This window comes from Halichoeres trimaculatus, unplaced genomic scaffold (genome assembly GCF_033239565.1).
Source record: "Halichoeres trimaculatus isolate MK-OKI-2021-1 unplaced genomic scaffold, fHalTri1.1 fHalTri1_scaffold_19, whole genome shotgun sequence".
NCBI lineage: Eukaryota > Metazoa > Chordata > Actinopteri > Labriformes > Labridae > Halichoeres > Halichoeres trimaculatus.
The window spans coordinates 3655970-3680435 of NW_027437197.1; the positions used below are offsets into that span (position 1 = coordinate 3655970).

General features: G+C 35.9%; 2 protein-coding genes across 2 annotated transcripts; one reads left to right on the plus strand and one right to left on the minus strand.

Moving 5' to 3' along the window:
• Positions 1–2222: 2222 nt before the first annotated feature.
• Positions 2223–5672, plus strand: pdcl3 (phosducin-like 3). Its single transcript, XM_074694975.1, has 6 exons — positions 2223–2334; positions 3163–3280; positions 4419–4509; positions 4660–4803; positions 4909–5117; positions 5213–5672. Exons 1-6 carry the CDS (start codon positions 2329–2331, stop codon positions 5359–5361), a joined length of 717 nt encoding a protein of 238 aa, XP_074551076.1. The 5' UTR covers positions 2223–2328; the 3' UTR covers positions 5362–5672.
• A 79-nt stretch (positions 5673–5751) lies between these two features.
• Positions 5752–9333, minus strand: nms (neuromedin S). The gene is made up of 7 exons (XM_074694977.1): positions 9169–9333; positions 7821–7867; positions 7003–7059; positions 6816–6842; positions 6659–6715; positions 6449–6523; positions 5752–6001 (listed from the first exon to the last, which is right to left on the minus strand). Exons 1-7 carry the CDS (start codon positions 9239–9241, stop codon positions 5969–5971), a joined length of 369 nt encoding a protein of 122 aa, XP_074551078.1. The 5' UTR covers positions 9242–9333; the 3' UTR covers positions 5752–5968.
• Positions 9334–24466: the final 15133 nt, after the last annotated feature.

Below are 24466 nucleotides of genomic sequence, written 5' to 3' on the forward strand. Positions count from 1 at the left end.
GGATCCCTGCAGTTCTTCAGAGTTTGGTCTATTATTCATGGTTTATAAATAAAGGAAACATGTTTTGTCATATATTATATCATAATAAGTTATATAACAATAATTTTACTCATTTGACCAATTGTCGAAATAAAAACTGAAAAAAAAAATCATGTTTGAAGAAACATACATGTTATTTTAGGAAAGATAGAATTCAGCAATCAGTTCTACTCAATAGTTCATACATCAGGAAAAAAAAAACATGTTGTTTTCTTCGAGTAGCTTGGATACATTTTGTCTGGGAGTTTTGCTTTTCTCTTTTATAGAAAAAAATATATACTATTTATATTTACATTTATATTTAGCCCCATTTTATTGATCAAGCTTTTTAAGAAACGAACTAAAACATATAAACAACTTGGAGTTTAATAAATTAATATCTTGAAAGATCAACTCTATACTCTAAATTTATGGAAATCCAGCTTATATAACAAGTATGGACATTTTTTTCTCTGCCATCATTTAATGATAACTGGTAAGTTATGAAATCGCCAAAAATACAATATATATATATGTAAGTGTACAATACAAATCTTATAAACCATCATCTGAAATGTACCCCTGCCTTATCCAATTACGATACTGCTCATCTAACAGTTATTTACTTATAATTATTTTAAAAAAATATTCATAAATTCATAAATTGAAGTCCAAAACTAGTTTGTTAGATTGTGACAAAAATAAATACAATTTTCTTAAAGATATCTCTGAACTAACTTAAAATAACCGAACAAAAAGACTCGTCTGTTAAATTGTAACTGCTTCATTCTACAGAAGAAGAAAAAAGAATCAACAAATATTAAAAGTGTCGTTCTTGAAAAACTGTGACAGAGTGAGAGCTCTTCTCTTTATTATTTCTCTTCCGCATTTCAACAACTTTCCCTTCCGCCAGTTCCGGTCGAGAGCCACTAGCTCTGCTGTGATTGGCTGTTTGGCTGACGACGTCAAGGTGCTCAGTAGGTTTATTATCATGCAAAGGATTAATCTGTGATTCATTCATGAATTTGTGAATGATTCACTTGAAGAAAAATACACTGAATACAGCTTAGATCTTCAGACTGAACCTGTGGTATTTATCATGATAGATGATTAAATTATATGGTTTTAAATCCTGCTCCCTTTGACCAACATGACCTGGTCACAACCCTCAGGTGTGCAGTGTGAGAGCCCTTCAACCTAACACTATGTCTTTGACTCTGAGACAATATGATCCTGTAACGCCAAAGGTAGGTGCATAAGTTTAGGAAAGAAAGCTGGAAAGGGTCAGACCAGCAAGAAACATACACTTAAACAACCCATAATAGCCGCTTGAAAGCAGGAAAGGAAAAAGAGTAAGTGTAACGACAGGAGGCATAAATCAGGTAGAGATATCACACCAAATTCAGCTGGAGACTGTGCTTTTAGCTTCTGTATTCAAACAAATTTATATTCATAAATATTAATCCCATTGTTCTGAGTTTGTTGTGTCAATTCATCTCTCACAAGCTTTTGATGTTTTTTTCACTACTTACTGACAGTATTTTGTTACTTTATCCTATTTGGTGACTATTGTAGTAAATGAATAATTGGAAATTTATTTATTTATTTGTTTATGTGTTTATTGTTAAAAAAATATGTTCTATATCTAGTTTAATTTCAATATATTCCACCCACTATGCTATGTTTTTTGTTCAAAACAGGCATAATATACAAAAAAAACAGTCTTATTTAGATAAATTATAAATGTGTAGGGTTTATATAACACAAAACTGTGACTATAGTTTGCTTTGTAACAGAAATGTCACATAAGATGACCACGATTAGGGGGAAATACAATAAAAATCGATATTTATGTTTTTATATTTTCTTTTTATTTACAGTATTAACTGACACTGTGTATGAGCGTGATGACGTGAGAAAGCATGTGTTTGTGTATGTGTGTGCGTATGTCACCACCTGTTGGGTTTCCACAAATGGAATTCTGCACTACAACTCCTTATATGGTCACAATGAGCGTCAGACGGAAGTTGGTGGCTCTTTTATTATTGTCCTCCTGATAGAGCGTAAGTTCCGCGCGTTTCTAATCGTACATTACCAAGTTTTCACATCTTGTAAACGGGTCAAAAGTATCGCCTAAAATCATATAAATATAAAGTTAATAAATTTAGGTTATTTTGACTCTTTTATTATTGTGTAACAAAGTCATCGGTCTCTGTTTCCAGTCGGACTCGTCTCGTGGACGCTCCTTCTGTTTCCGTGTCTGGGAGAGGAGCAGTGGTGTGATTTCAGAGGAGGATAAAATCAGACAAAATGCAGGTAAGTAACGTTTAATTGGACTTATCAACGTTATATTTTGATTTATTTGGATGAATTTGTTCAATATCCATTAATTTCTTTATTGTTGTTTAATAAAATCGCGTTTTAAAAGCTTTAAAGTGGGATAGTAAAGCAACAGGGCGTTAAAATGTTAGCTTAACTGTTAGCCATCTGTGATTTTCACTCCAGAAATGAAAAGAAATTCAGAGTAAAATTTATTTAAGTGAAACAAGCTGTTACAGAATGATAAAATATCGACCAGGAGAAGGAAAAATTTTCACAATAACTCAGCTTTCACATGGAAATTTCATAAAAAGTCCTCACCGACCTGACTGTAGATAGAGGAAGTACTGAAACAATGGATATTCATAACAAAAATTATCAAATTTATCAAATCGATGATGAGAAAGACTTTTTTAGCATATTTACCAACATTATAAAGTATTTAACTAATAAACAAGAGCTCAGAAAGTGTGAAATAATGAGGACCTAACCCAGTTTATGTGGAGTCCTCTTTCCACGTCCAGTTAGAAAACTCAGTTAAAATGTGTTTTGACGTTTCCATCTTATTTTCTGTGAATAAAGGAAATGTTGTAGTGTATAACTTGAATATCTTTTATGGAATGGGCAAAGCAACCCAGATATTTCCCCCAAAACACTGTCAAATGAACACAAATAATAATGTTTTATATGGAGCTTGTGTCCACAAAGAGTAAAATGTTGAATCTAAATTCTTATAACAAGCACCTGATTCTTGGGCTAAAACAGAAATACATGATGATACATAAGAGGAATTTTGAGTACCTGAACTTGTTTTGGTTTCCCCAGGACCCAAATGAAGACACAGAGTGGAATGACATCCTGAGGAAAAAAGGTATTCTTCCTCCAAAAGAGGTTCCCAAAGAGGATGAAGAGGAGGAGCTGGCACTCCAACAGCAGTCTGTCGGTAAGAGAGATGTTTTGAAATATACCTTAACATTGGGACTATGTGGTAGTTTTCCTCTAATTATTAGGGCAGGGTGTCTGCGGGGTCTTAAAAAGTATTAAAATTTGATAAATCAGTTGTGGGAAAATAAAGGCCCTTGAAAAGTATTAAAAAGTCTCAATCGTAATGTTATGAGGTATTAAATTTCATTGGTATTCAAGCTTTGACTCCAAACGTATGAATATTTATTTTCCTCCTTGCGTCTCTTACAAACTAACCTGACACGCCAGACAAACAGTTCCATATATCCGCCACGGAAATAGTCCATCTGGTTCAAAAATGTTTTTAGGTTCTGATCCTTAAAATATAACCACACCTGGTGATTGGACGATCATTCTGCTCGTCACACTCATCACAAACCAGAGGATCTAGAAAAAGTTTTAGCATCTCAAAGTATTTCTGTCTAGATCATAAGAGTTTCTCAAGCCTCCTGAGAAAATTTCTTGGACTTTTGAGGACCTGGGATTTTGGATCCTTTCGATTTAGAGAAAGCTTCCCCTGATCTCAGTTGTTTTGGAACAAATTTTCTTTGTTCAAATCACCTTTTAACTGGATACAACGTGATGAGATAAGTTACTTATCAATACTGTTACATAGCGCTGTTGTTTGAGCCGTGACAACAAGCAAAGTTGTAATTTTGTGAGGCGCTGGCTACACGTAGCGCTATAATCCGTAGGCTAATGTGACACACTCAGTTTGTACAGGAGTTTAGTAGCCGTCCGTATGTAGCACTGATAGAAAGCAAATAACACAACCTCAAGCACATGTCCTAAATTTTGACAATGATGAAATAAATTTTTGTTTTTTTTCTGCAAGTTGGCCTTAAAATACTGTTACTTGTTGTGGGAATGTTAATGCTAATTAACCTGCCTTTAGTTTCATTTATTCTTTCAGCTTTATTCCCTCTCAGCTTACCTAATTTATGATAAAATGCAAACTACAACCGTCAAAGATTGTTTGCTAACAACAGCTCAAAGTCTCGATAAAGACTTTTTGAAAGGTTTTTATAAATGTCTTAAAAAGGTAATGAATTTAACCTCAGGATTTCTGCATATACCCTGTAGGGTGATATATTTGACTGTTTGTTTTTTTTTTAAAGTTAAAACATACGAGGACATGACACTGGATGAACTGGAGGAGAATGAAGATGAGTTTGGTGAAGAGGACGAAGCTGCCATTGAGATGTACAGGTTGGTGGAGATTATGCACACCATAATGAGCCTATCAACTATAAATCACCTAATGTTTTACTCAGGAATACTTGAGCCTCCCCTAAAACATCTGACATGCACTTTCAGTCACTGTGAATACACCCTGATATGAGATGTGTGTCCTTGCAGACAGAAGAGGATTGCAGAGTGGAAGGCGAGTCAGATAAAGAACGTGTTCGGTGAGGTGATGGAAATCTCTGGGCAGGATTACGTCAAGGAGGTCAACAAGGCCGGAGACGGCATCTGGGTGATTCTGCACCTCTACAAGCAGGGGTACGTCATGCAATAAAGCTTAAACTTCAAGAAATATGTCGTATTTTGTTTACATCATTATTTCAAGTATGTCTGATGATTGATATCTGACTCTCTTTTTCCCAGCATCCCTCTGTGCACTCTCATCAACCAGCACCTGAGCGTGTTAGCCAAGAAGTTTCCTCAGACAAAGTTCCTCAAATCCATCTCCACCACCTGCATCCCCAACTACCCCGACCGCAACCTGCCCACCATCTTTGTCTACTTCGAGGGAGAGATGAAGGGCCAGTTCATTGGGCCGCTGGTGTTTGGGGGCATGAACCTGAAAGTTGAAGGTAGAATTTCACCATTACACTACTTTAAATCGATAAAAACAGACACTTCCTGTCTGTTTGATGTACTTCCTGATGTTTTTTTCTGTCTCCTTCAGAGCTGGAGTGGAGGTTATCAGAGACCGGGGCTGTGAAGACAGACCTGGAAGAAAACCCTAGGAAGCAAATTGAAGACAAGCTCATGACGTCGATCAGATGTTCGATGCCGACACGAAAGGACAGTGACTCTGAGGACGATGACTATTAAAAAAAGTCTGCCACTCCAGAACAGGAATTCCTTCCTAAAAAATATTTGACGGTTTGAGCAGGGACGCCATCAGTCCTGCTCCAGAGAACCTGGACTTTCTGCAGGAAAAACCAAACCCTGTTGCCATCTGAACCCTCTGTGGAAAAAAGGGGGAGCAGCCAAACGGTCACTCTTTTTTATTTAATGAAACTCCATCAGACAAATTTAAACTTTTTTATTGTACACCTTGATAATTATGTCACAAATATACATGTTTAAATCTGTTCAATTAAATGTGAGTTCACCTCTTTGCCACATCAGTAAGTGCCCGTGTTTTTCCTAAGTGTGCATGTTTTTGGTGGTTTTAAGTGCCTCAATGCTTTTTTGACACCCGTGTCTAACACAGCGGTGCCAACAGGCCAAATTTGGTCTTGGGGGCGGCTCCCGTCGACGATGGAAGCAGGAAGACGCGTGGGAGCAGAGGCAGATCTTTTTCCCATCTGTGCAGTAGTTTGTTTTCTTCAGAGACGTGTTGCTCCACCTGTTGGTGTCGTTGTTAGGTTCACAGTGCTGCCTGCTCGTCTTCTCCTAACCGTGGATTCTTCTCTCGGGTTTGTTGCCTTTTCTTCTACAACATCCCCTCAGGCAGACCACGAATCTTCTGTTTCATTAGGGAGAAAAGAGAGGTCAGTGGCCACAGTTAATTGAACTGGAAACAGTGATTTAAGGTAATTGAATTAACACTGGATTCCTTATCGCTGCTGTTTAAAGCTGGTTTAACAGATCTTTTATTTTTAAAGAGGGGGTATTCAGCTTTCTCATGTTATAATCATGGATGTTCAGACTAAATGTGTGCAGATTTTCAAACCTCTAGACATTCATTTGTTGTAGAAATCACTGAATCCTGACTGGCTTATGACGTGTTGAAGGTGCGAGCCTTGGTAGGGCTGACCAATCAGAGGTAAGGGGGTTATGGGAGTGGGAGCCTTAAAGAGACGGCGTGTTTTTTTGCATATTTTTGTTTTCCTGACTGTTCCTCGTCTTCTGTGAGAGCTGAAACTTTTACAGCTTGAAGTTCAGTACGAGTAAGTATCTTAACATTTCTTACCAAAAGTAGAACTTTCTTATTTTTCCTCTTGGACAGTTTGGGGGAAAGTCGCATCAAAGGATGAACTGAGTGAGTCTGTGGGAGGAAAGAAGGAGAGTTCGCTTTGAGAGGAATCAACAGAAGATGAAATAATGAGCCAACATGTCGTCTGTCTTTCTTCAGGCTGGAAGATTTCAACACTATGAGTGGTTTGTGTGTGTTTCTGCTCACCTCCACCTGCTGCACAGGTCCCACTGAGTTGCGAGCTTTAGAGTAATGAAACAGGAACTGAAGAGAGAAAAATCAGGAGGTTGGTTACATGTTTCAGAAAAAGATATCATAATTTAAACAAATGTAAACAAATTAGAAGTTTAAGGTTGAAACTTACTCGCTTAAATACATTCTGGACCTGCTCCTGTGAGACAATAAGAGGATGAAAAATATGATCAGTAGCAAAGTGTAAAAAAATGATTTCATCTGGAAAACATCACATTTTAACAAATAAAGTTAATTAAAAAGGAATAATATTGTATTATTCTAAATGAATCTTAATTTCATTTGGTTTTTACACTCACCTCATTATCATTCCCCAACAAAACGTCGCTGTAATCACCACTCTGGCTGCCTCGCACCTGCAGGAATACAATCAATCAAAATTTAATTATATAGCACTTTTCATACAGATAGAATGTAGCACAAAGTGCTTTACAAACAGATACATTTAGAATTAAATAAAAGAATTATACCCCACACCCACCCACCCACACAGCAACCCATACATAGTGTTAATAAAAAGCAACATAAATAAAAGACAATAATAAAGCACACTGCTGTACCCAGTACGTACTGAGGAAACGCCGTCTTAAAGGTTTAAAAATTAGAAAACACTGGCGGTAAGGTAAAACAGTATAAAATTAAATATATCATAATATAAAATAAGAAAATGATTTTTGAGAATTAAGAATAAAAAATACTTGAAATTAAGTTAAAATAAACATATATAATGATAAATAAATGAAGATTAAAACAGGAAAACTAGAGAATAAAATACGGAAAATATACAAGATTTTAAAAAGAAAAGATAAAAAAATAAATTAAATAAAAAATAAAATAAATAAATAAAAAAGACAAGATAAAATAAAAAGTGGTCTGTACTTAAAATAAATAAAACACTAAAAGGTAAATCAGGTAAAAGCTCGACTATAAAGGTAGGTTTTGAGTTTGTTTTTATAGACAACACACAACACACACCTCAGCACTGATGAACATGAAACGACACATTATCCACCGCTGTGAATGTGTGTGAGTGTGTGTGAGTGTTTTCAGCGAACAAATAATTTGTCTGTGAGTCTGAGTGGTGCAGTGTGGAGATGTAAACGTGTTATTTCCTTACCTTTCTTAGTGCTATGCCATCATCCCACTGATCATACGGACTGGAATCTAAGTGAAGATCAAACATGAGAAATTAAATCTGTGTACATCTGATCAAAGGGAAAAATTTATTTACAAAAAACTGTCACAGTGGTACATTTTTTTTTGCAATGAAACAGACTTAAGGTAATATAAACAGGTCAAAATGTGCTGCACATGAAGAATAAAAGCAAGAGCAACAAAACTGATCATTTCTCTTCTTGTTAATGTCAGAGACTGCAGCAGACTAAGTGATGGCGTGCTGCAGAGAGAGACGTTTATTCCTGCATGGTTCAGGCAAAAGATGCACAGTGGGTGATTTTTTTTCACTGTTTAAAGGTAATTGTTTTGTCTTTGGGGGGCGCACATCTCATCAAAAAGATCCTTACAGAGGCTTTAAGGTGCTTTTATAATAAGAGCTGTGAAGAATTTTCCATGAGATCAAAGTTATTCTTCAATTAACTTCACATCTGTGGATTTCTGCATCATATCACAGCTTAAATCTCTCCACATGGCAGCAGCTCGTCCTCCTGAGAGGCTTTCCAATAATCCGCCTCCACCATCGTTTCAGTTTCTCCTCATGATACAGAAACTCTGACTTAGTCCTTGTACACGGTGTCTATTTGAAGGGTCTTTCTCAAGCAAAATATACACCTGACATCTTCTTTAAACCCAATGTTCTCCTCATTAAAGTCATTTTTAGGATTAAAACAGAAGCAATAACTAGTTCAACAGCAAACACCTGCCTGTTGTAGTTGGAAGATCATTAATAAAACTATTTATTTTGTGTTTAGTCTGTGTTTGTGCTTCTTATCAGCCTTTGAAACAAGTTGGGGGATCAATTCTTTAAGGTAGTATTACATGGTATGAATAAATAGGGTCAGAGTCTTAACATTCAAAAGCATATTGACATTATTTATGAATTAAAAGGGCTTTTTTTATTTTTATTTTTTTGTATTTTTGTTTTTTTTTGTGGTTTTTTTATTTTTATTTTTTATTATTATAAGTATTCTGTCTCTAACGTCAAATTTGAACCTTAATTCAGCTTCGTAATAACTAGACTATATGAGATTTGTTAAACTTAAAATATTGTTAACATCTACAAGATGCTGACAGTACAGATGTTTTTCAGGGAGGGTGTATTTGAATTATTTCAGACAGCTATAGGAAAAATCTGTCGCCTATTAAAGGACAAAATAGTAGGCCTGTTTTATTTTATTTTTTATCATTTTACATAATAAATAAACAAAAACATACAGTTTCGCGCCAAAAGAACGAACAAAAACATCAAACAACATTCTTTCAGCTACAGTGTGAATAAATCCACTCACCTGCTGAGCGTAAAGATCCAACAAACCAGAGTAAACAAAGCAGGAAAAGTTGTCGTACACTTGGCAGGCTCATGACTCTCTGATCCTTTTTGCTTTAACTCCTCTGCTTGGTTCGGCTTGGTTCGGCTCGGCTCGGCTCGGCTCTCCTCGCCAGTGTGTGTGAGGTTAACCAGCTGTGTGGTCTGGATGTTTTGCCCTCTGGCCGCACTGTTTAAAAAGCGCACAACCTCCAATACGCAGAGGTGACAAATCAACCTCTGAGCCCACCAGCACACACACTTACGCAAATCCAACGCACCCTCCTACACACTCACCCCTCCACACACACACACACACACACACACACACACACACACACACACACACACACACACACACACACACACACACACACACACACATGCGTTACTGGTTTCCAGGAATCAAAGTGCACTGGGAATACTGGGCTGAATTTTTAACAAGTGGTACGACCTGTGCGATGATGTCACATAGGTAGATACGGATAATATGACTAATAGAGAACAATAACACAATAACAATAACAGCCATTATGAAAGGTACATTAATAATTCAGCTGCTGCAGCTGTAGCATCCAGATTTCACTGAAGTCTTAACTGATCTCATTTTTAAAAACAAGCTACAAAGAATTTTCTAGAGCTTTAACCACAATAATTAACACTCAGGCTTTAGAAGCTCTGGAAAAAATGGTTTATTAAATTAAATTAAATTAAATTAAATTAAATTAAATTAAATTAAATTGAATTAGATTATTTTTAGTTAATTAGATTAAATTAAATTAGATTAAATAACTAAAAAAAATTAGTAAAGTAGATATAGAGAAAGTGAAATAGAGAAAATTAAATAAATTAAAACAAACGAATGAAAATTCAAACAAAAACTAACAAAAGCAGGTGGAAGATTTTGCAAAAAAAAAAAAAAATCAGAAAATTAAAACAATATAATGTAAATACAACTAATCATAAAAAAAAGAAAGCTCTGGAAAAATGGTTTATTAAATTAAATTAAATTAAATTAAATTAAATTAAATTAAATTAGATTAAATTAAATTAAATTAAATTATTTTTAATTAATTAGATTAAATTAAATAAGATTAAATTAAAGAAAATTAAGTTAAATAAAAATATAATAAAATAAAATAAAATCAATCAATAAATAAAAATAACTCTCAACAAGAATGAAAATACAAACAAAAAATAACAAAAGCAGGTGGAAGGTTTTGCGGAAAAGAAAAATCTGAAAATTAAAACACAATTAAATTTAAATACTACCAATCATAAAAAAGAAAGGCCTCAAAAAGGGAAAATCTTTTTTAACTGGGAACAAGTTTTTCACACATTATCCTGTGCACACAGTGTCAAAACCTACCTGTGCACCTTGTCGCGCTCTTTGTATCATGTTTGTCTGTTTATTCTGTAGACATTTAATCCAGCCATTAAGAGAATTAATTAAAGAGATAAACTGATGTATGAGGTTTCAGCTGTGGCCCACCACAGACTGATTCATATGGACTATCTGTCTAAAATCAGTCTACATGAATAAAGAATGTGTCCATTTTTACATTTGTTTCACCTGTTTTATTTACCTGATCAGGTAACAGATCTGTTAGGTTGTTTGTGGACGGGGATTAGCTGCTCGGATCAGGTAGACACAGACTCATCAGGAATCACAGTTCCCTGACATTGACACATGTTTCAAATTAGAGCCTGACCTTTGGATGAAAAGTGTGAGATTGACTTCCTGTGACTGGATAGTTTGTCTCTGAGCTCTGCTTTAATGTGCACGATGGAAGAAGCTACAGTAGCTTCAGAAGCATCTGTATCATTCTTTGTTTTATCAAATCAAATATGGAGGAATTTGGTTTATAACCATTTCAGATTCTCTATTTTTAGCCCCAAATGTCTTCCACCAAAATAACTCCTCAGCTTGTAGATCGAGCATCTCTGGCTTGTGATGGCGACTTAAAGAAAGCAATAAACGCAGACCCTGTTGACTCTTGAAGCTCCTCGGCCTGTTTGAGGAGCTGGTAATCATCACACGCCATCGTGGTGATTGGTCTGTGAAACAGCAAAGGAAATCACAGTCATTGAGCCCCAGACATGGAGGGTAATAGCTTCGTCACTTTCTCATTCTTTAAAAGATGGGCGCACTGCTTTTGAGGGCACTTACACAACCAGGAGTACAAACAAGCTGGATCAGAAAAACAACTGTCTTTATTTTCTTTAAAACACCTTAAATAACTTCACAGTTTAAGGATTTATTTTGTGTTGATGGCACAATTTTCAATTATGGTTTTAATTCAGACTGTCACCGAATGAACCGTTAATATTCACTGATCTCTAGTGACCAAAACTCTGATTGAAAGAAAACTTTTGCTCTCGCAGATATCCGTGAACTAATTAGCAACTCCTGAGTGACCCATAATCAGGAGCTTTCATAATAACCTGAAAATATCATCATAAAACATGCTGTTTGGGTGCCACGTGAAGTCTGTTCAACATTTTTCCAATTAGCAATATGGTTCAACGCCAACAGACTGGATGATAACACACCAAGGGCTGAAACTTTTAATAATTCTGTGAATGTGAGCGACAGATTGAGACCACTTAGTGTAACATTTTGCTCTGGTCAACATCTTTCAAGGGCCTGAAAGTTAATGAGGAGCATCAGTCTCCCCTCTGTGGTTAACTACCTCTGTCTGGTTAACCTGATTTACAATTAGCACCATCCTCAAGGCTCCATGTGAGTCACAAATAAGCCAAGTAAAATGATACTGGTTGGAAGTTTGAATAGTTTCATCACACCAGTGCCAGTTCAAAATGACGTTGATTAATTTTTTAAGATTAAGAGCAGGTGTGAATAAAATTTGTTTACGTCTTAGAGACGTGGGATGGGCAGGATTTATTTTCAAACTAAGTATTTGGGCCCTGTAACAAAAGCTGGTCGTAGCTTTCTTTGTATGTTTCATTTTCTTCTAATTTACTTTGTAACACCAGAATGTGAACAGGACTTTAAAGTTGGGCTTTTAATATGGCGCTCTATGGTGGTGACACACTCTTTGAGACAGCCCCTAGTGGTCATTTGGGGAAATGCATTTTTTTCCACTTTGAGTTTGCCTTACTTTTTCATCCTGTGGGAATAGCTTCTACTAAATCACATATGACATTAGAGGTTGAAACCCCTTTATTTCAAACAAACAATAAATTAGAATAGAATAGAAAAGAATAGAACTCTATTTGTCAAGTACAACAAGTACAATGTAACTGCAAATATGTAATTGCAATTATTTTAATTAATTAATTAATTAAATAATAAAATAAAATAAAATGATTTTAATTTTAATTGCAATTAAAGTAAATGATTAAACAAAAATAAATAAATACATTGATAAATAAATCAATACAAATAAAAATAATTATTGAATAAATAAATATGATAATAAATGAATAAATAAATAAAAATAATAAATCAATAAATTAATAAATGAATTAATAAAATAATTAATAAATTAATAAATAAAATAAAAAATAAAATAATAAATAAAATAAATAATAAAATAAACAATAAATAAACAATAAATAAAATAAATAAATCAACCTTTAAGTCTTCTGCTCAGGTTTGATAAATGCAACTGAAGCAGAAACACCTCAGGACTGTGCGCTTCATCTTACATTCCCCGTTGTCTCTCAGCTCCCTGACCCCCTCCGATGACTCAATCTGTGGTCATATCCACACGCGTGCTATGCCTGAAGAGCTCCTACCTGTGGGAACACTCAGCATCGACAGAGCATGATGGGAAAGCATCCTGCTGTCTGGTGGTTTCCAGTACAGCCTTTTACACTGATTGGTTTTGACACAGCTGCTTCATCAGTATGAATGTTTTATGTTTTTGTTTTTTTTCTCAGATGTTCTCATGTTTTCTGATTGCTGCGTCTGTTGGTGTGAGAGTGTTTGATTTGATACTGCATCATCGCCAAGTGTTTCTGTCTGATTGCATGTGATTGTGCGAATAAACACAATGTTCTCCTCTGCTGGACCACTGACAGGAAACAGAATACAGATGCATGCTCTGCTTTCTAATGGCTGTGTTGTTTTGCTGCTGAGGGAATTAGGAAGATTGGACAAACGACCAAATTTACCAAAAACACAGAGACTATAAAAAGTTATTTCGTTTTTGTTTTTACCCAGGAAAAAAACTGCAAAATAAAGCGTGCGACAATTTCTTTGGGTAAGGCTGTGCTAAATACTTGATTCAGATTGGTTAATACCACATAATGCTATGGTTTTTAAGTTTTTTTAAATTGGAGTGTTGCTGGAGCATGCTCAGTGCTGCCACTACTGGTGAACGGTGGTATTACAGCAGCACCAGAGCTGCATCCCTCCAAAAAAAATTGTGCAATTTTAATATTTTCTTTTTAACTTCAATAAGAATAAACTGTGCAGTAAGGTTAAAAGTCTTGCAACTCATTTGAGGATTTTTATTTATTTATTTATTTATTTTTATTTTTAAGTAATAAATCTTGACAGGATGAGGCCCTGTTAGGACTCCAGTTGTTCTGAATGCAATCTTTTTTCAGCCTTGACCTATAAACTAACATCTTTGGCCACTTTTGTTCACCTGTGTTGAAATTTCTTGCAGGGACTCTTTGGGAGCAATAAAAGTGACCATATATTTGTCTGGGAATGAAACCAGAACAACAAGCTGTTCTCCTCAGACATTGATTTTCCCCAGAAAAAAGGAATTTTTCATTATTTTTGTTGGTCAGGATGTTTGTCACGTCCTGGCATTAATGAGCGAGTCCACATCACTTTGTGGTCGTGGCACATCAATGCTCGGCCCCTTATTAACCCCATAACTCAGCTCAGCCTGCTGCAGACCTCACCTTTCGAAGTCGCACCCCACAGGGTCGATGCGGCTCAAGTGCTGCTCGGGGAACGTTAAAGGACATGTTTCTGGAGGTGTTGCTCAACACCTTTCCATGACCATGATTTGTGATCAAATTAGGGCTCATGATGCTTTTTTCTTCTCCAGGAAGTCGACTGAAGGGTTTAAAAATTTCTCTGACATTTTGAAGAAGGTGACATTAGTTGGTGAACATGACTGTTCATGTAGTGACCACGTGATAGTCAGGAAGTAGTTACAGAAGCCCAGGGTTTGTTTTTTAATGACAGGAGCACAGAACAGATAAACAAGTCATACTTGTTTTTGGACTCAATGTGTGGAAGTGTGAAATGCAAAACATTGGAGGAAGGAGAAGTTAAAGAAGAAAATCATCTTCAGGGTTAAGGTTAACCCTAGCCCCTTTAACTGAATTGAATAAAGTACTTTATTTCAAACATTAAAAAAACAAAAAAACAAAACAGGGATTGTCAGACAATTACTGTCGCTGATGCACAAAAAACAAAAACGAAGGTTGACTTTTTACTTTTACCTGCATGTGCTGCATATTAACTTTTTTTAAAGGAGAAGAAAGAAGTCGGAACTTGTTTGATTTAACCTTTTTCTGTTTCTACTTTTTACTATTTGCACAAAAATACTTGTTTCTCAGAACAAACTGAAAATAATATATTCTAAGCTTCTCATGCACATATTAACATGTTGTATTTCCCATATATATATATCACAATCAGAATTAAGGTTTATTGCCCAGTACATTAGCACAGACAAGGAATTTGTCTTAGTGTGTTGATGCTAAGAATTAACAAGAAAATAATGAAAATGCATGATGGAATAAAAATAAAAATAAAAATAAATAAAAAGTACAGATATAAAATATTCAAATATACCAAAAAATATAGAAAAGAAATAGTTATAGAAGATGGAATAAAATTATATATTTAAAATCCATTAATTCATTTATATAAATATAAATAAATAAATATATATATATATATATATATATATATATATATATATATATATATATATATATATATATATATATATATATATATATATATATATATATATATATATATATATATATGAATGAATATATATATATATATATATATATATATATATATATATATATATATATATATATATATATATATATATATATATATATATATATATATATATATATATATATCCTCTTATCCTCTTGGTACCTGTTGGTACCAAGAGGAGGTGTGAGGAGTTTTTCAATCTTAATTTTGACCCCTTCATAACTTATAATATTGTAACTTGGGTATCACAGAATATGAAACATAGTGTTGATATCTGTGTTTTAAAGCAAAGTTTAACAAAATAAAATCATCTGTTTCCATCCTTCAACACTCAGACAAGTGTCAAATAAAATCATAGCCTGGTTTTTAATGTCATGGAAACGTGTTGCTGAAAACCCAAACAGTTAAAGCAAACATGAAACCTACTCACTGAAGGCTGTGTGGATGCTAACACATGTGTGTGTCTATCCCAAACCTCAGAAATGAAATTTAGTGAATCCTAATCCTAAATGATTCTTGGATTGGTGCAAAAATACACCCAAGAAGAGAAGATGGTGCATGAGAAGAGGGTGCAGATGAAATAAAGCGTGGTGCAGAGAAGAACTAACGTCTTTAGTTGCTGTTTTTTGGCGACTTCATCTCTAAATCAAAATGTGGAAGTCTTACAGTCTGCACATCTCTCTGAATAAAGCTTTGGACGCGTGCCCTGAAGCTCAGCATCATGTTTTAATGTCAGCTCCTCATTACAGCAGAATCAAGCTAATGAACTTCGTCTACCAGGGGACTGAGGCTGATCATGTGAATGTGTGTTTGATTAAATGACTCTGGCTGTTTGCTGCTGCGCCTCAGTGGGAGCATCATCATCATCATCAGCAGTGATGACTCTCCAACAGAGGAGTGACTCTATCAGCGGCAGGTTGGGAGCGTGGCAGGTGACAGATGCTCTCCATTAACACACAGCAGCCAGAGTGGAGTGAGGAGTCAGCGTGAGTCAGAGGAGAGGAGAAACCTCTGCCGTTAAGACAGAGGAGCTAAGGAGAGAGGAGGGACTACCCTGCACCCAGCAGGAGCAGGATGGAGGAACAGGGGTCGGTAAAGAAAATGAGACGTGTTCTATGTCTGATCATTTCCCATGTGCTCATGTGGCGTACAACCTACATAAAATGAATCTGTGTGAACTCAAAATACTCAAAAGTTACTCACAAACCCCCGTACCAACCCTCACAGTAACAGACTCACCTGTTCCTCACACTACAGGCTCAGGTAGCAGACCTCATTCACTCATCCACTCATCAAGAAACAGCGGAGGATGACTCATCTGACCATATCACCTTTACCCACTTCTATAGACCACAGTGAATGGTGTTTTTTTTCCACTGATCTCTGAGATGTTCAGTCATTTTTGTAATGAGAGGTTTGAGTCTTTAAACCCACCAGTAACATCCCTCAATCTGTAATTATGGACCAACTGTTATGACACATTGTTGAGGACAAACAGTCAGATGTTACCAGAGAAATTCAACGTTAAGATGATTTAGAATTTTCATTTACACAAAAAATACAACACAACGCTTTGAAAGTCTTAGGGACAAAATGGCAGGTATCTACAATTACATCACTATTTCAATCTGAGGTGTAATTTCTCAGGTTTTTCAACAATTCAATGTGAGTTTTCTAACATTTTGAGAGCTGCATATTCAATATCTAAGAAATCTACCTCTAAGCGATTTAAAGCTCTTCTGATGACAAGACTTTGAACATTACAAAATGGTAAAAGGAAGCAGGGATCAGGATCTCAGTGGAAGTTTGGGAAGAAGTTTGCAGTTTTCAATGTTCCTTAACAAACTTGGTAAACAAGAGACAGCATTGCTGGAAAAATATTATTCAATAAATCAATCAAACTTTATTTGTATAGCATTTTTCAGGACTTTGTGATACAAAGTGCCTTATAATAAATAAATTAAAAAAGTAAATTAAAAAATGGAAAAATAAATAAATAAAATAAATAAATAAAAACAAATAAAATAGAATAAAATAAAATTAAATTAAATTAAATTAAATTAAATTAAATTTAAAAAAAACATGAAGTGGAATAAAAAGCAGAAAATTGCGAAATTGAAAATAGTGAAAACATAAGATCCCCGCAATCCCCCCCTCACTTGAAAATGGCTAAACTTTACCACCTACCAATGTAAATGTAAACTCCCTTTGTTCATTTTTACATTCATTTATATGAGTGATATGTGGACGTCATATAAAGATTTACACACATTCTACACAGTTCTACATATGTGTATTTACAGAAGACTGGAAAAGGACACTGTATAAGAAGTTTCTAATTATGCATTAATGAAAATGTCTTTTCCAACAAAAAAAACAGAGAAATTATATATAAGAAAAAGATTATTAAGAATTGTAACTTGAGGTCATATTGATCTTGAAACAGTGTGGATTTATATCTGGTGCACAGTGATAATGTTGATGTGACATTCTGACCTATAAAAGCTACAATAACGTATCTGATATTTTTCATTTCTACAACCGCCCCTGAGAGAGTAAGCTCTTCACCATTATGGTCGTAGCTACGGACCAGTATCATAACATTCTCATTTTTCCAAGCATGTCCCCAGAGCACAGGGATAAATCTGACAGAGCTTCAGGATTCACAAGGTTCCCAGAGTCCGAGTTCGGATGGCTCCAACATGTCAGAGATGAACTGTGGCACTAAACCATGAAGAGACTTCAACACAAGCAAAACCTGCTGGAGACAAACGCGTGGATTATTCTGTCGCTGTGGTAGACTGTGGGATTAACCTCCATGGTCAAGGTTTCATCCCTTTATGTCTGTGTGCTACACATAGCATGTTCCTGCCTTCAGAGAGTCACATGACCAGCTGCACGGAACTTTCAATCAGTGTGTGACATCATCACTAACTGCTGCAGAGTGAGGAGTGATATTGACAGAAGTTTTGGAAACAACTCCTTATAGAGGCCAGAGTTTTGACCAAATGGCTGTAAAAATATGATATTTTTGTAGGAAATTTTGTCAGGAATCCATCCATGTCATTTTTAAAGCTGTATGACTTTTACTTTTTTGTGTGGTAGCCCAAATGTGGCAGCTTGCATGGAGCTGGATTCTGCTTTCCATTCATTCTAATGGGGGGAGCCAAGTGGGCTTCTTTGCGGTTTACCAACTTTGAGAAAAATCTTGAACAACTTTTGTAAAGCAGGGTTCACTCTGTCATCTGAGGGAATTTCAAGCCCCTACTATTTATGGCTTCAGAGGAGATCATTTTTGCAGAAAAGTAAAAATGTGTGAAAATGTTATTTCAAGAGGCAAATTGCCGGCTTCCTGTTCAAGATAGGTCTATCGAACCTGTTCTTTGCTTTGTGCATCTCAGTAAGACACATTTTGAAGTTGATTTGATGTCTGTGCGACATTCTTACTTCCTGTTAGAGCCATTTTAGTGTGTTTTTAAGTGCTTGGGTGGCGCTAGAGAGAAAATTATGGGACGTTGGGGGGAGTTAAGTTTGGTATCATATAATTTTTTTGCATATTGTGGGGTGTGTGCCAGTTTTTATGATTGTTTGAGCACATTTAGCTCAAAGGCCCCTCAAATCCTCTCCCTTTAGGCGAGGACCCTAATTATTATAAATTACACGAGTCTTCAGGTGATACTGTTCCAGTGTAAATAGAGCTGTAACACTAAAACAGTAATCCTCAGCTCTTTCAAGAGATCATTTAAAAACAGTAGAAAAACCCAGTATGATAAACTGGATTTGTCCACTCCTCATGTCACCAGTTTGGATACACGCTCTACGTATCTCTTGTTCTGGTCCCGTCATCGATAAACCTGCCAGCCTTTCAGGGCCTGAGCTGAGTTGCTGGATTTAGTTTGACTACTTAGATACAATCGATCACAAATTCTCCTCCCCACCTGAGCATGATTTGCACTTTTAATAACAAATCTTCAGCGCCTGTTTAGAGGAGTAGTAAAAGTTAACAGCAGTCAAAGACGTTATTGACTCAGCCTGATGAAGCACTTTCAATAAAAGGTGCTTCTTCCAGGAACACTTCCCTGTTGTCTGACCATAAAACTCTTCTTTAAGTCTGATCTGGTTTATCCACAGATACGTTTGGATTAAGGTCCAAAAAACAAAAGCTGGTGCATGCAGGTAGACAAAAACAAATTTGTTTCTATCTTGCCTTAGTTACCTTAAAAAGATGTAAAATGATAAATTTAGATTGTCTTACGCACACAGAAACATCTCAATCTGACTCACATCTGTGAGTGTGTTCTGTGATTTGGACGTTTTGTTGGATGTTGTTGTGATGTGTTGTCTTAGAATAGAATAGAAAATGTTTCGTTTTTTTTACTCCTGAGGGGAAATTCAGGAGGAGTCACAGCTGCAATCAAGAAAACAAAAGTAAGAAAGTGTATAGAAAGTGCAAAAAGCTCCATAAGAAAATAGATGCTGACAGCTTGTCCATCATTGTCCAGTCAGCCAGCCTCCACCTCCACAGGGTCCAGGACTGAGCTTCTTCAGCAGTCTGTTCAGTCTCTGTCTCCTGGATCCTGTCTGCTCACAGCAGGTGAAGCTCTTCACATGTGGCGTTGGTGTCTGCTGTTAGCTCTGTTAGCCATGTCTGTGAATAGCATGATGCTACTCTGCTTTCTGGTCTTCCCTCTGTTGCTGGGTTAGCACAGCTAGCTCGTCCATCTTATTGGAGATAGATCTTACGTTCCCAATAACGATGGATGGAAGGACAGGTCCATGTCGTCACTTCTTAGCTCACACCTGAGAACCAGCACGTTGTCCTAAACCTCCTTCTCCTCACCTTGTGGGAAACATCCGGCCTAGCACCAGTTAGCACTGACATGCTACAGGCTGCTAACAGCTGATTTCACATGTAAATAATGTAGCCATGGTTACATGTAGGATCACATGTTGGTGTCCATGACCGACAAAAATGAACTATACAGAGTAACGATCCACTCCAAATGCAGAGATGACAAAAAGGAGACGAAAGAAATCACAAGAAACAGACAAAGAATACAAAGCTGCTGTAACAGGCAGCCACAACCAACAGGGCGGGGCCTAAAAACATGATGTGAAGTTTGGCAATGTCATTATAATGTGTTGTTTAATAGCTTTGTTACCATGTGTCGTTTGACAATGTCGTTGCTATGTGTCATTACTATGTGTTGTTACTATGTGCTCAGAATATAGAAGTTAATACTTTAATAAACTTATCATAAAAGTAATCTAAGTTTTGGATTGTTTTGTTTTTTTTCAATTTCTTTATTGAGATTTTCAAGATGCGTTATAATAACAATCATTGTGCTTTTGAGTTTTCATATAGGAATCATGGTTTAAATTGAAAAAAAAAAAACATTAAAAATGAAAAAGAAATAATAATAATAATAATAATAATAATAATAATAATAATAATAATAATAATAATTATTATTATTATTATTATTATTATTATTATTATTATTATTATTATTAATTTATTTATTTATTTTTATTATTATTCTGAATAACTGAATACATTATCCACAAAACCAATAACAGGTCAACCCGATTCAGAAGAAAAAGGGAAAAAAAACTGTGCAGCAGTCTGTAGGACTTTCAAAGCCACATGTACCCCATATCCTGCCTCCTATTCAGGCAGGGGCCAGACAAACCAAACAAATGCAGATTCACAGATATAAACATAGCAAAATTTGATACACAAGTATCAATTTTGTAAAGTTATCGGTTGTTGTGACAGGACGTGCAGTTGCTTAGCACAACACATAATAATGACAAAGTCAAATGACAAGAACAGCTCAACATTCAACAGACATAGACAAATGTCATGTCAAGTGCACAGTAGACATAGACAGTGAGCATGACAACATATTTGTGGCACTAATTGAACCTCATACAATTCACCAAAATTTTCCCAAAAAGCAACTTCAAAACAAAAGCAATGATTTCTTTTAAAAGCAGATTATTCTTACGACCTCTCAATCTATAGTCTGCAAGTAGCATAAAAGGAGTTATACAAGTAAAACAAGGGGGCTTAAAGGTGAATGACACCAGTTACATGGGATCAACAGCAGAGCAGGGAGCAGCTCTCATACTCTGTGTGAAGTGAGTCTGAGGAGTCTGTGGTTATATAAACTCAATCACTCAGTCGTGACACTGTTTAGATGTTTGCTCTTGTCATTAGACCATCATCAAGTTTCCTTTTTTACCCGTCTAGTGTTATAATTTCAGGTGTTATCAGCAGAGGCGTAGGAGAGCGTGGAGTAGTGACGCAACGTGCAGCTTTCAGCAGGAGACTCTTAGTTTGACTCTGTATCTAACTCCCACGAGCAAAACCAGGATCCGGAAGAATCCTGAAGAGGAATTCATCTTTAACTTTGAGCAAGAACATCCACTTGGTCCAATTTCCTTTCAGTTTCTAACCACAAAAGACCAAAGTTCAGTTTTAAAGTTCACATCAACACCAGCCCTCACACCTGGGATGATTATGCGCTCCCTCTCAGGTGACTCAGAGGTGTTGTCATTTTGGTTTGCAGAAGAAATGAAGAAGTGTGTGACCTCTGACTAACACAGACGGGCAGTATTGATTGGTGACACATAGAGAGGTATGGCTGAGATGTGTGACGGCTCAACACGGTCAGTGCATTGAAGGAGGCATTAATTCAGACCCTGGAACACCAATTCTATTTTTAAAGAATCTCAAATATCTTACACAACTTTCAGACTTGTGCATCAATCATTTTATTTTCCTCTAAACACAGAAATAACTGATGTTATCACCATATGAGCTCAAAGGCTGAGCATTTAATGACTTTATCAGCGCTGAAAGTATCTAATAACGGATCTGAAAGACTGAATTCACAAAGTTTTCCTTCATTCCTGTGATGCCTCATCCTTTCTGATGCCCACACACTCTCAGCTGGAAGCATCTCATACAAGTCTCATCACTGACTGTGTTTTACTTTGAGCATCAGTCACTCAGTGAGTCATGGCTGAGCTGAACAGCCTCATTAGTCAGGACACTTTCTGAGAACCCAGACCGGCTCAGCTGTCAGAGTGAGACTGCTAGAAATATGACGGACAGACGGGTTTGAACGGCAAGTTATGTCTGGTTTGACTCAGCTCCAGCCCAAACTAGTCAAAGGCCTAGTACTCGAGAGTGGACGCATGTTTTCTGCTGAATCAGACCAACATGAAAAACTTTTATCATTTCCTAGAAGGTTTTTTGGATGCAAAAGAATTTTAAAGCCACAGAGTGTGTCATAAAACAAGATGAAAGGTGATCATACTAATGTTAAGAAGTAGAGTATGCTTTACCTCCTCTTCCTTGAGCTTTAATTGTGGTATATACTTGACATCTCCACCTCCTTGCTGCCACCTGCTGGACTGGAAGACAAACTGCAGCATCAGTTTCTTGGCAGTGCTGTGTCTCTGACTTTGATTTGTGATGTTTTGACTGAATAATGATGGTTTTTGTTACTTCTATATGGATCAGAGAAGCTCATTTATTCAAATGTGATGGAGTAAAAAAAGATATCAGGGAACAGGAAGACTGAGAAATGTGATTTGGTGAATGTAAAAATGATATCAGACTCATTGCTTTAACATCCTCTGTCTGAGGAGTTTGTGTCTGTGCAGGAAAGTGAAAAAAAAAGGTCAGATTTTTTAAAGCAACATAATAAATAAACCTCATGAACCTGACTTTACTGGACTCTGTGGCTTTGATAGAGGCCTCAGCAGAAATCAGACTGCCACCTTGTGGTTCTCTCAGCAGCTTGCAGCACGACGTCATTACAGCAAAGAGAGAAATGATAAATTAAGAAGACACAATTTGAAGCATGTTGATATATGTTCATAAAAAAGAGATAAATGTCGTTTTTTTTTTTTTTTTTAGATTGTGACACAGATTTGGGGTCTTTTCCTGATCGTACAGAGATCTTTAACTTTTAACTTTAATCTGGAACCTGAAGCTTTTTCCACCTTTCTCTTTCTTAAATGCTCCACAATGTTACAAACTTTCAGGCTTGTATTAAAAAATTTGTTTCCTTGTCCAAGTTGTTGCTATTTTATTTTTATTTTTGCTTAAACCTATGATTGTTTTTATGTCTTTTGTAAAGCACTTAGGACTTCCTTGTTTCCAAAATGTGTCAGATAAACAAACTTACCTCGCCTAACATGTTGTTGATTGATCTGGTGAGTTATGAGATATTCTCCCAGGTGTGTGTTTGTTTACATTTAGCATCATTTTTTTACATTATGACTTTTTTTTTTGTTTGCCACTGTCCCAACTTTTTTTTTATTAAATAACTAACTGAAATTAAATTTTTCAATCGGCATACTTTTTTTTTATAAAACAGGAAAAGAAATGTCAGTTTCAATCTTTAACTTGTTGTCTTTGCAATATTTCTTTATCTTTTAAACAGGATTTTATTGCTTTCACATTTTTGAAAAAAAAAAAAAAGAAAAAAAAAGAAAAACCAAAGGACATAAAGTCAGTCAACATGCCTTTGTATCCCGTTGCATTTTTAGAGCTGAAAGAAAATAAACAAAACAGAACAATATCATATCAAAAAATGTGAGAAAGTAAAAAGATTCATATTTATTTAAAAAAAAGGAAAAGAAATACATAAAATAAAATAGTACCACTGTTATTTCATATATTCAGAGCAAGAGAGAATCCAGCTGGAGGAGGAATAATACTGATGAGAGGAATGAGGTGATGATAATCTTACATCTACTAGTTTATTGATTAATCAGGGCTCATGTTTTGCTCGAATATCAATGAAGTGTCATATGTTCCCTTATTGTAAAGAGTTACTGACACGTTAAACTATAAAGTCCACTTCTTTTCTAAGAACATGTAAAATCTACTTTAATATTTGAATGAAAGACGCTGAAGCAAGACGTGCTATGGAAATGAGCGACTTTAAGGAAATGTCTGTGACTGAGATGACAAAGGAACCTGAATCTGCAAAGTGTTTTTTTTCATGGTTTGGTTTGAGAAAAATCTGAATGGAAGAAACAGATTTTCTTTGCTTTTTGAGTGTTTATGTGTGATTCTGCACATGAGGGGGTGAATGCAGCTGTACCGGGCGCCATAGCAACCATGGCATCCCCCATCCCACCCACCCCTTCCGGGCTTCATGTGTGATGTCCAGCAGGAGCAGTGTTCACGTGTTGCTGCTGACCGCTCTCATTATTCACACACACTGAGTCCACTCACACATCGAGTATCACACTCAGGCTGGAGCTGGATGACAGGTGCTGCTGGAGTTGTGTGTGTATGTGT

What these genes read in the sequence shown, in the direction of transcription:
- pdcl3 (XM_074694975.1), top strand. An exon ending in GCTGCCATTGAGATGTACAG is followed by an intron (nt 4,510 to 4,659) that starts GTTGGTGGAGAT and finishes GTGTCCTTGCAG; the next exon opens with ACAGAAGAGGATTGCAGAGT. An exon ending in CTGCACCTCTACAAGCAGGG is followed by an intron (nt 4,804 to 4,908) that starts GTACGTCATGCA and finishes TCTTTTTCCCAG; the next exon opens with CATCCCTCTGTGCACTCTCA.
- nms (XM_074694977.1), bottom strand. Translation starts at nt 9,241, where the DNA reads ATGAGCCTGCCAAGTGTACGACAACTTTTCCTGCTTTGTTTACTCTGG. An exon ending in TGGATCTTTACGCTCAGCAG is followed by an intron (nt 7,868 to 9,168) that starts GTGAGTGGATTT and finishes ATCTTCACTTAG; the next exon opens with ATTCCAGTCCGTATGATCAG. An exon ending in ATGGCATAGCACTAAGAAAG is followed by an intron (nt 7,060 to 7,820) that starts GTAAGGAAATAA and finishes GTATTCCTGCAG; the next exon opens with GTGCGAGGCAGCCAGAGTGG.